Source organism: Silurus aristotelis, assembly GCF_946808225.1.
Source record: "Silurus aristotelis genome assembly, chromosome: 19".
NCBI classification, from domain to species: Eukaryota; Metazoa; Chordata; class Actinopteri; order Siluriformes; family Siluridae; genus Silurus; species Silurus aristotelis.
In genome coordinates, this window is record NC_139592.1 from 19,292,795 (window position 1) to 19,306,877 (window position 14,083).

The window sequence follows — 14,083 nt, forward strand, 5'->3', positions numbered from 1 at the left end:
TGTTCCTAGAAAGAATTCTGTGAACCAAATAGCAACATTCTAGGAACATTCCAGAACATCACTTGGATCACTTTTGTAACAACCTAAAAGAACCTATACAAGACATTCTGTAAAGGTTGATTTTAGTTTGTATTTTATACCCATAAATGAACCAGAACATTTAGGGAACATTATGAGAACGTTCTGTAAACCTCTAAAAATACAACTTTATATTTCCTGACAGAAATTTTTATTAGCTAACAAAAAACTCAAAATAATGTATGTCCGGAAGACCAAAACAATCCCAGAACAGCTAGCTAGCTAGCAGTTCTCCAACTTGGTGTTAGGTTTAATAAGAACGTGTCTAAGTCAGTTGATGTTTCATATGTACTATTTTGGAATACTTATCAGGTGATGCAAAAAGGGGAAGCCTTATGAAAACCTCCCCAAAAACAAAACAATTTAGGAAATGAGAGCTAATTTTGTCATGACACTTTAAAGAGTTTTTCTTTTTTGTTTGCTTGTAGGCGAAAATGAAAGGATTCTTTTTATTAATTAATTTTTTTTAAGTGTTTTTAATTTATTATTCTAACGAAATTTATAAGAAACTTGGGAAAACACAGTCCCAAAATTAATTTACTCAAATTGTAGCAAATTAAATATCCATATCCATTCTTTTAAAAGCATAAATGAATTAATTAATTAAGCAAAAGAAAAAAGAGATATTGGTATTAGATTATAATCTATATATATATATATATATATATATATATATATATATATATATATATATATATATATATATATATATATATATACCCTATATATATATATATATATATATATATATATATATATATATATATATATATATATATATATATATATATATATATATATATATATATTTCATATTTGCTTTACTACAGTAAGATAAATATTCCTATATCCTACACATGTTACAATGTAAAATCCTGCACTGGGAAAAAATTGTGTTGAATTTGTGGATTTTTTTGCTTGCAGTTGCAGCATGTAGCCAGCAGGTGTAGACAAACCGCAGAGCACGAAGCAGTGATGGGTTTTTCGAAATTAATTGTATTTATTTTTATTTTATATATTTATATGTGCTTCCAAAAGCTGAGAAAGCAATATACGTGATAAATGTTTTGAATATCTGTTTTGTAGTTCTTGTTATTAAATAAAATGTACACATTTCACGCTTCTTTATTCCAACCTTGAATTAGTCAAAATGTCTAGGAACATGTTTACTGGGAGACAATATATTTGTTATATATTTACTTTATAACCGGAGAGAGAAATATTTGTATATACTACACATATTAGTTACTAACAAAGTAGAGTGTTACGTCCTGACTGTGAACTCAAGCGACATAATTCCTGAATGTGGATTCCTGCATTTCCTGCAGTTGCATCATATAACCAACAGGTGGAAACAAAACGCCGAGCACGAAACAGTGTTACTATTTAGAGATTTAGAAATTTGGATTGTAACAGAGATTTGCCCAGACTGACAGATGAGCCGCAGACAGACCGCCTCTGCAAGAAAAAAAGAAAAAGAAAGAAAGAAAGAAAAATGGGTGGGTCGATAGAGAGCACGGTGCGAACTGCGCACGGTTTGTTTTCACATTTCACATCAGGACTCAAATGAATGGAGGCTGGAGTTTAGGAGAAGTTTATGAAGTGGGGACATCAATTTCAACAACAACAACAACAACAACAAAAGTTTAGAGAAGATCTGGGCTCTGGGTTTGAGATGGATTGGCCAGATACCTTTGAGGCAACATTGTGGAAAATTGATACATGATCTCTTTTTGGAGTCTGAGGCTATTTAACGAGGAACAGATGCTTTAAGAAAGTCCATTCACCCATTTGGAGATCTGGTTTGGGAGAAAAGATCACAGATTACTGCTTGTGGGACTTCTGGGATGTGATCGACTGGTGTGGATTTACTGGGAAGTAAATAAAGAATCTTCAGGGATCTCAGAGAATCTCAGAGTGTGTGTGGATTTCAGCTGTGGATGTTGTAGCTGTGTTTTACAGTCATGGGGAATTTGGAAAGTGTGGATGGACAGAATGAGATGAAGCATCACATCATGCCATTAAAGGTGCCCATGCCGGAGCCTGCGGAGCTTGAGGAGCGCTTTGCTCTCGTTCTGGTGAGAACAGACACACACACACAATTTGTCAAAAATATATTACTTCTTCAAATAATGAAGAGATACAACTTGTTAGATAAAACTCCAACATGTCCACACAGCATCAGTGCTCTATCAGTAACTAATGCTCTGGACTGAGATACATTGTACAGGATGTTGTTTTATTATTGTCCTGCTGTTTGTGGAAAACAAATGTACATCTTCGAGACTCATCAAAGGTTCTCTGGTACAATAAGACATTGGCCTTGGTATAAAAACACTACGTTCAGCAGAAACATGACACTGTTCCCGAGTGAAGCATGGTGGTGGTAGTGGGAATGGCCTACATCAATCCTGTACTTGAATAAAAGTACAAATCCTCTGCTTTAATATGATTTACTTTACATCTTTATTTGAGTACAAGGCATTAAAAGCAATAGCACTGATTTATAAGAACTATATTTGAATCATTGATGTCAGTTCCTTTTTCCTGAGCATCATACCACATTATGGAGAGAGTTTTCTATAGTTTCAGACACACAAGCTCTCCACCAGAACTGCAGGATTACACTTGAGGTCTCACGACAGGTTCCATTTTTCTCTGTTCTCTTCAGAGTAGTGAGGAACTACTAGTTTTTCTGATTTGTAGTAATCAAAAAGATAAAACATAACGATTGTGGTTGACACTAAACTATTAGATTTGTGTGTTTTTTGAACATCCCATATTCCACATTTAATCCCTATTTCCTGCTATAACAACTTCCAATCTTCTGCCAAGATGTTCCACTAGATTTTAAAGTGTGCTCGTGGAGATTTGTGCTCATTCAGCCACAAGGCTGTGAGGTCAGGTACTGATGTAGGTGATGAAAGGAGGTCTGGGCTGCAGTCAGCATTCCAGCGAATCCCAAAGCTGTTCAATAAGGTTGAGATCAGAGCTTTATAACAGGCAAGAGCTTTCACTCCAACCCATGCAAAGCATGTCTTCATGGAGCTGGCTTTGTGCACATTGTCATAACAGTTTAGTGAAGAAACACGTATGGTTGGAAAAGTCAGGTACCCCAAAACGTTTGTCCACACAGTGTATGTACAGTTGGCTTGTTTTGATTTACTGAGGGTGTTTTTGGTGCTATTGCATAAACCCCTTTCGTCCTTCTGTAGCTTGATAGTAATTTTTTCATAGCCTGACTTATCCATATCTTGATGATGATTTGAAAGCACTACTGTAAGTAATATCAAATAAAATCTGTACAGCTCAGTAGCCTTGGTTTTTACTACCCCGACCTTTTCACGTCACACTCGTCACGGCCAAGTTTTCCACCACTGTTGGTCCCATGGAGCACCACATTGTCTGAATTCCCCTAAAACTCCTACGGAGAGAGATCACGAAAGATCCGCCCCCTCTCTCTCTCTCTCTCTCTCTCTCTCTCTCTCTCTCTCTCTCTCTCTCTCTCTCTCTCTCTCTCTCTCTCTCTCTCTTTCTCTCTCTCTCTCTCTCTGTTTCCCCAGCTCACTCTCTTTCTGTCTGCTCAGTGAGTTGTCCGATATCAGTGACTGTGACTAATAGCAGTGTAACACAGGCACTGCAGAGAACTATACCATAATAATCGTGCATTACAGTGCGAGAATGTTGACTAAAGTGGAAAATACCACATGAAGCGAAATTAGCATGTTCATTCTAGGGCCCAAAAATATACATTAAAAAGTGACTCGCCATGCAAGAAAACTAAACAGTCACGGTAGATTACAATTATGCTGTCTAGTTTAAAAACTATACTGATGTTGTTTTGTGTTTTGTGTGTGTGCGTGATGTGGAGTTTAGTCTCTAACACTGCTCCTGTTGCACCTTTGTTATTTGTCCCGTGTATGGTGCTCCTGAATAGTCCTGGAGTCCTGTTTCCTCTCTTTGTATATACATCTGTACGAATAGAACATTCATTTCAGATAATTACATGCAGGAAAAAACACTATCCTCTGTGGTGGAAAAAAGAAACCTTATAATGATAGCACCTCAGTCTTCATTCAGGCATCAAGGACTCTTCTTGCTCAGCAGTAGATCATCCTTGTGTCATTCATGCTGTTTGTGAACTCGGGCCTTGTGGTTGTTCGAGTCCCCGATAATTACATTTGCGTCGGGTTGCTGGAGTGTACTCGGCTTGTCCTTTGTCGTGTTTGGACAAAATAACGCATCAAAGTGATTCCTTTCTCAGGATGAACTCTGTGCCCAGGAGAGGAAGGATCCACACCTCAGCCTTGATTACAGTTCATTGTGTGTTTTCAGTGTGTGAGACTTGCCAACTGACGGCCTGGCCTTTTCTTAGTAAGGCTTAACGATGTCCTAACAGTCGTGCTCTGGTCCCTGATAATGCTTAATTTCTCTTTAAGCTAACAGTAAAGTTGTAGAAGTAAGAAAAACACATCATGATTAGGGTGTGTGTGTGTGTGTGTGTGTGTGTGTGTGTGTGTGTGTGTGTGTGTGTGTGTGTGTGTGTGTGTGTGTCTGGAACTCTCCCTTCCAGAAGAGTTTTCCATACAGGAAAACATAATTGTGACACTGGAGACTCCTGGAGAATCCTGTGACTTAGTTGTTACTATGGAAACAATAATTTACACACTAATATAAAAGTTGCTTTTTAAATATTAGCATTGTTGTGAGAGCTGCTGTTCTAGCACTCTGGTGTAACTGATTTTTAAATGCATTAATATCAGGATCTTAGTCAGCAAAACCCCTGAAGTTGGTTGGAGATTTTATTTTATAATTCCATTCAAATATCATCATTCTGATATAAATGCAATAGTTAATAATGAAATTATTATTATAAATTCTAAAGCTTACACATAATGAATGAAAACTTGGGTTTAGCAATTTTTGTTATCATCAGCAATGGCAGTGTTCCAGGAAGTGATGTCCCAGTTTCTGCATTTTGCCAAAGAAGACATCTGCTCAGTGTGTGTGTGTGTGTGTGTGTGTGTGTGTGTGTGTGTGTGTGTGTGTGTGTGTGTGTGTGTGTGAGTGCATGGTCGCTCTTCATGGAAGTGTAGTAATACCCACAGACTAATTACTTTAACAGGAACTATACATATATATATATATATATATATATATATATATATATATATATATATATATATATATATATATATATATATATATATATATATATTGTGTGTGTGTGTGTGTGTGTGTGTGTATTTATGTAGCTATGTATGTATGTATGTATGTGCATACATAAATTGTGAATGTGTGTGTGTGTATTTATTGAGCTATTTATGTATGTATGTATGTATTTATGTGCATACATGCATGTGTGTCTTTGAATGTGTGTGTTTGTGTACGAGTGTGTGTGTGGGCTGGAGATTGGGCCTCTGGGTTACATCAGTCTGCTTCAAGCACTTCTCAAATAAAACGCCCAGGTTGGAGTATAGCGTTGCACATGTGCTTACTGCACCATTTCCCCTCCTTACATCAACTACTGCTTGGTTTTTTCTTTCTCTCCCTCTTTCTCTCTCTCACTTGTGGGAGGAAGTTGCATTGTGGAGCTCACAGAATGTAGCTGTGCATACAGCAGTTGGCCTGCTGGCCCTTGGGGCTTTTCATCCATCTGATGATTCCTTCAAATCCATTTGTATAGATCCATTTGTAACCTGGCTTTTTCAGCCATATGTGTTTCCCCAAACTGTTACCACAAATCTGAAGACAAACCATTATATAAGATGTCTTTGGATGTGGAAACTTACTTTTGACGAGGTCACAGCACATTTTGTAATGTGTGTGACCGCTTTGGGAAAGAATCCTCATATAGTCAAACTTGGGCATTTTGTACTATATATAGCTCTGAAACCTGCAGACTTCCATGAAGTGAACATGTTGTATTTGTCTCAGTCACAAAGTTACAGGAATTTAAAATCTGGTTATTCCCACAAGAGAAAAGGAGAACGAAAGGTGAAAAGGTTCATGTTTATTGTACTGTCACGATGCTTTTGTAGTGCTTGATCAAAGCTTGGTCATGTTGTGAAAAAATGTTGGTCTTCGAGGACATTTTTAGCAGGCAGTCTGTTCAGACAGTGTTGGTTAACCTGGTTTTTCAGCCAACAAGATTTTTTTTTTATAGGCAAGGTTAAATCCTAGCCTAAATAAAAAACATTCTCTTTTTTCTTTTGCTGGGGGGAATTTTTTTCCCTCGTTTTTTCTCGAATTTTGTTTTGCCTATTACCACCTAACAGCCAGCTTTCCCTTATTATACCAGTGGCGGGCGGTCAGGGCCAGCAAAGCCTTCTCTGCTGGCCTAAACACTATCAGAAGCACTGACCTACGTTTACAACCTAAATTCTAATATTTGTTCCATGAAATTGTATTCATTTATTCCCAACAGTTTATTTTCTTCATTTCGTAGCGTTTCTCTTGGCTACACTGATTCCAGAACGTGTATGTGGCTGTTTTGTCCAATCATATTTCAGCCTCTATGTGCTGCCATGTCAATCTAATCTGCCCAGGGCCTTCAAAGTCAGTACTGCTGTCCCTTTTACCATAGAGAATATTATGAATCAGATGAATCTTTCATAAAAAAACGATCAGATTTCATATTTCATATTGGCCTCACAGGGCAGCTAGCTAGCCCAAAATAGAGTCAGCATTTTTCAATTTTTTTAGTTTTCATTTTTCCCTCCTATTGGTTGGTCAGAGGGAAACTGTTACAGCCAAGTTCCACTGGCAAAACACGTGTGTAGCGATCTGCACACATTAATACACCTGAGTTACACTTTACGCCTACGGAGGAAGGTCTCGGACATTCTTAAAAATACATTTTCAAGAAAAGCTAGACATCGTGAGGAGGTCGGCCAACCCCGAAGCTAGCTAGCTTGTCTCAGCCCGGGAAAGGGTTTGTTCTCCACTTCCAGACCAGTGAATACGAGCGGTACCACTGGATTACAACCTCTGAGGAGCGGTGCAAATTATGAGTCTGGCTGGATTTAATTAAAATGTTTATGTTTTTGTCATTGTTATTAGACAAATATTGAAATATTGATTTTGAACTGCTCCAGATGATGTAGGTGGCACAGTTGCGGTGGTTGTGTAGAGGTTTTGGAGTTGTCTTAACTGGGTTTCTTGGTTTAGTAAAATGGTATTCACCCTCCATATGTGAAATGTCTCTCTCTGTAATGCCACATGTTGTTATATTGTGTTTTTGTACTAGTATTGGTGGTTTCTAAAATTGCGACGTGATAGTGGTGGTATTAAGACGTGGATTAAGTCGGGTCCTCACTGAAGGCCCAGGTACCAAATGCACGGCACGCCACTGTATTATACGATATCTACCAAGCCGCAAAGGAGAAAATTAATAGATGCTTTCTTCAAGACAAGTAAAACCAGCCAACATCGTTTCAAACTGCTTTTCATGCAGAATAACACACAAATTGGTATCCATCGTATTTCACTTTACATAAGCTTTTAGATAACCACAAATGACTATTAGCCTATGATTGACAGGAACGGAGAGTATGCCATCCCTCCCACTTAGAAGACAAATTGGCTTCCTTATCTTGTGGCCATGGATTTCTGGGGCATTGTCAAAAGTTTCCATATTGCTTTTGCTGAATGAGATTTATGAGGTGTCCAAATGTGGTGTAGGAAAAAATAAACCCCTCAAAAAACGATATTTTGTCAAATTGCCTATTGTTTTTTAGAATGTAGCCATTAGTACATTTTATGAGTTTTCCTAGATGACCACACACATATGATGACGTTCTTCTGAAATCAAGGGACCTACCCAAAATGAGTGGACACATCCATTCTTCCCAAGAAATCAGGGGTTCTCGTCTAGGCAGTAGCTGTGTGTATGTTTTGGGGGTTTGGCTTTAGAGTGGGAATGCTGTTGCTGCATTTATTTGGGTTTCAGGTTTCAAAACAGCTCTAGCTTCAACAAAAAAATAGGAAAATCTCCTCATAATTTCACGGTTGTCTGCTGTTTATTCCAGACGTTCCGAGCCTAATGCAGGAGACGTAAACTTTTCTGATTCATAACGAATGTGACGCACAAACCGTGCACGTTTACACCATGCAGGCGTTATTAGCAATGACTTTGCAGTGTAACATGATATATCCGAAGCACTCATTAGACTCACATGACGGTGGAAAAATGGCTCGGTTTCCTGACTATCAAACGATTGAGATTTCTCAGTTTTTCCATTTTTTTCAAAAATGTATCCTTGAACCGAATGGAGCTATATTCCAAATAGGCCTTCACTCTGTGGAAGGTTGGAATAACACACTCATAAGCGAAACAGTATGGACTGGAACTTATTACTCCCCCCTGGCTCACATGCGTCTGAATCTGGAGTGGGGGGATTTGGATTTTCAGCTAAACTTCTCCATATGAGAACGAAGCTGGAGGCGGTGGTACAGTTTTGCAGAGATGGAGAAGAAATGTGTGTGTATACTGTATGCGTGTGTATGTGTGTATGTGTGTATGTGTAATATCCTCTTTCAAAGTGCCCCCGCTCGGCTGCGGCACAGCAGATTCCTGCGGTCTGCTCTCACCAGAGAACTTTAAAGAAGGAAAAATTCCTGGTTTGAAATGGCCGGATGCCACCGCATTATGCCTTTACGACTTTACCAATACACATTTTTCCTATTGCTTTGATTATTACTATAATTTTTTTAATTATTATTAATTTGATTGGTGTGAAGGTATTTTCTTCTGGAAAGTGTCAGTTGAACTTTTTTACATCATCACATTATCTGTGTGCAGTGTAAACCGATTTTGCTTTTCTGTCAGGCTACAGGAGAGTACAAACATTGGACGCTACAATTGTTTTAGAAGCATCATTTGGGATTATTCAGGTTGTTTCAGAAGAAAAGAAAGGTGATCCAATTATTCTTTTGGATATCCACTATCCAGCATTTAAAGCATAATCATTTTAAAATAAGATAATAACCAATATAACCAACCAGTAATAATTGTTTTGTAATATTACAATGATTATTTTACTGGATCCAGTAAATAAAAGCTGCCAAAAAAGGGAAAACTAAAAATCGTGTAGGCTTCGTGGTATTTCAGTAAGGGGGCGGGGTTTCCCAAAAGGATTACAAACCCGGCAAAGAGCGAACTTCACAATAAACACTCTCTGCATCTTAGTTTTTTACAATTATATTATTATCGTACACTGTATAAACAAAGGTTTGTGGACACCAGACCATAAGATTTGTATGCACTTTTTACCTCCACTCTTCTGAAAAGATGTTCCCCTACATTTTGAAGTGTGCTTGTGAAAATGTGTGTTCAATCAGCCAGTTAGTTAGTAAATGCAGGTACTGATGTAGGGTAAGGAAGCCTCGGGTGCAGTCAGCATTCCAATTCATCCCAAAGGCGTTCAGTATGGTTGAGGTAAGAGAGTTGTAGGGTACTTAAGATCTTCCACTCCAAGCCATGTAAACCAGATCTTCATGGATTTTTGCACAGGGACATTGTCATGCTGGAACAGGTTTGGGTCATCTAGTTGTCCCTAAGTGAAGGGAAAATATAATGTTGCTAGATCCAAAGGAATTCTGTGCAATTGTGTGTCTCCAGCTTTATGGTAACAGTTCTCAGGAAGAACCACATGTGGCTGGAAAGGTCAGGTATCCAGATCAGTTTGTCCATAGAGTATATATTTCTTGTTGTTAAAATAAGATAGAGATAGTGCTCATTGTGGGAGTTTGCGATTTGATATTAAAATAAAAAAAAAATCTGAAGTGGATTTTTGGCATCCTGCTATATGTGTGTGTGTGTATGTGTGTGTGTGTGTGTGTTTGTGTATATGTGTGTGCATGTAAATCACTCTGGAATGTATGTGCCTTAAGTCAAGCAGACAGTGCCCCCCCAAAACCCAATGCGTTTTAAGCTTGTCCCCTTGACCTCCAAGGACACCACTGGTGTCACAGCGTTTAGATCCCACCCAGCTGAAACCAGTGCAGTCAGTCTGGAATCTCCATTTATTTTACAATGAAGTCAGATCCACCTTCTTAGGGCGTTTTGATGCTCTTTGTGTGTGTGTGTGTGTGTGGAGGGATCCACCTTTGGTTGTTTGCTTTGTCAAAACTACAAAATAAGAGCTGCGAGAGGTAACGACTGTCTGCCCAATAATACCAGATCAGCCAGCATCCTCTTATTTCATATACACACACACACACCCACAACCAGACAACACACATGCCTGCTGTTTATGTTTGAGCATGGAAGGTCTTTGAGCATGGCGCCATGCTAAGCTCAGGTGTTAAGGCCCTGCTTGGGGTTTAACTGCGTCAGTAAAGCTCAGTAAATGAGGGAGGTCTTTTTTTTAACTGATTCATGTGGTTTATACTTCGAATACTTGACTGTGAGGCCTACACAATCTGTTTTACTGTTAAAAGGGGTTGAACAATATGAACACTATTCCGCAATGCCAGTGTACAGCGTATACATTTTTAAATAGGAAGACGCTAACTAGCATAAGACATATTCTGGATTGATATTTACTTCATCGGGTAGCATGTAGTATAATATAAGGGAAACTAGGAGAAGCCATTTTTCTCTGATTTGTGCCTGCTGTTCTTGTTTTACTTCAGGTGCTGTTGAAAAGCCAATAATCTGCAACGACACACTTCTTCTGTTAAAATGAAAAGTCCAGGTGCCTGAGCCGATTTTATATCGTTATTATTCGCTGTTTGCTTCACAGTTCTTGCTTCTACAGTTTCTTGTTTGAATGTTAAAATACAAACTACTGCTACCTGCTGGTATTAGAATATTATGTTCTCTTATGCAAGCGCTAAACGTACACGCACGGTTGGTGTTTTAGATGCGCCTGCCTAATAATAATCCTAATTTGCAGCACAATCGTCCGATGCCGATAAATTTTTTTTTTTATGCCAGAAATCGGCCCGATTAATCGGACGGACGATCAACCGGTTGACCTTTACGCGCAAGAGTCCTCTCCTGTAAGCCAGGAACTGGGACCCAGGGCTAGAGGGGGCACAGGTTGAGTCAAAGTGGACAACTGGAAAAATGTCTGCAGGATTTTATACACTTCTTAATAAAAGGAATAAAATGAAGACTGATCGCGAATAGATAGATCATTTGATTGCTTCAGGAATAGTGTAGAGTAGAGGAAGGAATGATCCCGTGTGTATGTGCATGCCAACGCAGCTGTGTTCTGTCTACTCTGAGCACAGCTTTACTTTTCAGCACAATAGTAGCTCTGTCGTTGTGTTGTTTTAAAGCCTGGGCCTCATCCTCTCCGATTCATTTGTGCTCTACTCGCTCACTTGGACCGGCTGTGAAGGGTCTTAATGGCCCGGGCAGATAAGAGCACGCTGATTTACACAAAACCTGAAGGAAACGGCTCCTGCTAGACATGCCAAAATGATCCACTTGTCACGATGATTTAACTTTTCCTTGCTGCTGTGCGATAACGTGATTACGTAGTGCAGAACGTCCGCTTCTTTCTTTCACTCCTTTCTCTTGGCTGCTTTCAGTGTCGTGCTTTTACCAAGTCAGATGTGCTGCTCTTGACACACACACATACGCTCATGCACACATTGTGGGCTTCCTGTGGTACATGAAATGGAGACATGAGGTGCTCGTACCAGGAGTTTCAGTTCTCTAAACACAATGCCTTTTTATTTGTCACTAATCTAATACAGGATGGTCAGAAAGAATGATCATTATTCTTATTCTCATCCTAAAATGGCATTTTGCATTAGTGATATGTATATAATAGTCATTATATTAGTCTCTTTTTGATCTCTAACATGTGTACGTGTGTTTGGTTGCTCATACGTGCTTTTTTTTTGGTATGTACATTCCTGCCATGCTTTGTCTAAGACTTGCTGTCTGCTTGTCTCCTGTAAGGCTGTCCGAGAAAACAAACAGGACATCCTCGTTGTCCAGAACGATGGATCTGATTCATCACCAATTGTATGAACGCTCTGTTTAGGTTCGATTTGACGTCCTTTGCATTCCTTGGTTCCAAAAGAATCCAAAAATAACCTCATCTTGGTCATTAGGAATGTATACAGTGTTCGTAACATTGACACACATGATAGGGGATTCTGTAGTGGCAGAAATGTGTGTACAAACAGGATGAATATTAGAGACTTGAGTGTGACCTTTGTTTATAGCTAATTTCTGATTATTCATGATTTATTTCACTTCAATCCCACTTTTTTTAGTGTCCCAAAATTGCACCTGAGCATTTAAAAGTTAATATCCCTTTAAGCAATTAAAGTAATTTATGTCTTGCAAGCGTTCCAAATGGCCAGGTGAAAGGGAAGCTGCGATGTCACTCTTTCAAAGCCTGACAGATTTAATGCCTTTTACATCTGGTACCCATGATGTGACCTTGAGACGCTGACACGCCTGAGATCACGGCACTTCAGGAAGCCTGCTTCAAAGCGCCCTCTCCCATAACGATTACGGGGCTTCAAATCGGCCTTGCCTTAGTGACAAAAGGGGTGGAGGTTGACCGTGATCTACACTGTGGACAGTAAACAAGTTCCTTCTGTTTAGAGGGGAAAACGTGTGCTGTAATTGCTATGTATTTGCTCTCAAGTAGACAAGAAAATAACAGGCATAGACAAACCGGCTCAATAGGCACCTGGCCTTGAATGATAATCCAGTGGTAAATATCTGAAAAGCCAGCAAGGAGTTTTATTTTTATTGTCTAAAAAAAATGGAATCGGTCTTTCAGCTTCAGCTAGAAACAGTGCATATGATGAGTACAGAGATCGTTTTGTTTCCTGTGAGAAAAATGATACTCAGAAGTCTGCGTAACTTCTTTTCCATTCTAATACTATAGTGGAATGCGTGCGTGCGTCGTCTGGAGCTGGACCTCCAGGCTTGACTTGATGGCTGCTTGATGAGCTTGTGTAGAGGATAGATTATAAAACCAGCCTGGAGGACACACACACCACAGCTGCACACCGTGCAAATGTTAACAGTCTAATGTTTCACAGGGATTTAAGAGGCCGTTTGCATATTAACAGTTTTCCCAGCCGTGTGTTCGAGGGGATTTGTGCAGTGGACAGATTTTAGGCATACATTTGTTCACCATTCCAGTGTAACTCCAAAACTGCCAGGGTTATTTATGATTCGGGTGCATCATTAGACCTTATGGTTTTATAAAAAAAAAAAAAAAATTTTTTTTATTTTTTTGTCACGATTAAATAAGCAAAAACACAATATTTAATTACCAAGCATTCATGTCCCGAAGGCGGTTGGTATCGCCATTTAATTGAAAATAAATAATAAACATATTGGAATGTTCCAAATATTTCACAGGGGTAACTGGTTTTTTTTTTTTTTTTTTTTTTATAAACACTGCCACTAAAATAGACATTTCTCGTCCAGAACCTACAGTATAATGGATGATTCTAGAATATTTCATGCAGAATTTGTTAGATCGATTCAAAAGATTTCTGTGTTTCTTGAGCATCCAATTCCACATTTAGTCTCAATTTGCTCTTTTAATAACCCCCACTCCTCTTTAAAGATGCTCCACTAGATTTTGGAGTGTGCATATTGAGATTTGTGCTCATTTAACCACAAGAGCATTAGTAAAGGGGCAGTCCATAGCAGGCCATTCAAGATCTTCCATTCTAACCTATGCAAATCATATCTTCATGGAGCTGGCTTTGTTGACAGCAGAATTGTTATGCTGGAAAAGGTTTAGATCACATAGTTCAAGTGAGGGGAACATTTAATGCCACCGCACCCTAAACCATCTAATAGAATTTCGTGCCTCCAACTTTGTAGAATGAGTTTTTCCACTTATAGCTGGAAAAATCAGGTGTCTCAATACATATAGTGTAGATATGTTTTATATATCATTTAAATGATTTATCTGAAGCGTTCAAATAAATTGTCATGAACATGCACTTTACTCGTGTCTTTACCTTTTAATCTCTATATGTATGATATAGAACACTCCAATCCTAG

The 14,083-nt window shown here is 38.7% G+C and overlaps 1 protein-coding gene across 9 annotated transcripts in view; it reads left to right on the top strand.

Moving 5' to 3' along the window:
* The first annotated feature begins 1,444 nt into the window (after window positions 1-1,444).
* Window positions 1,445-14,083, top strand: part of fmnl3 (formin-like 3) — a 268,194-nt gene continuing 255,555 nt past the window's right edge. For 4 of the 9 annotated variants that reach the window (XR_014538115.1, XM_083570488.1, XM_083570483.1 and 1 more), the window contains exon 1: window positions 1,495-2,156. Coding sequence is in view for 8 of the 9 variants with exons in the window: in XM_083570488.1 (XP_083426614.1) it covers window positions 2,043-2,156 (114 nt within the window). In the remaining variant the exon portion in view is untranslated. Of the gene's footprint in view, window positions 2,157-14,083 lie in introns of all 9 variants that reach the window. The other 5 variants (XM_083570485.1, XM_083570486.1, XM_083570484.1 and 2 more) reach the window with 4 other exon arrangements.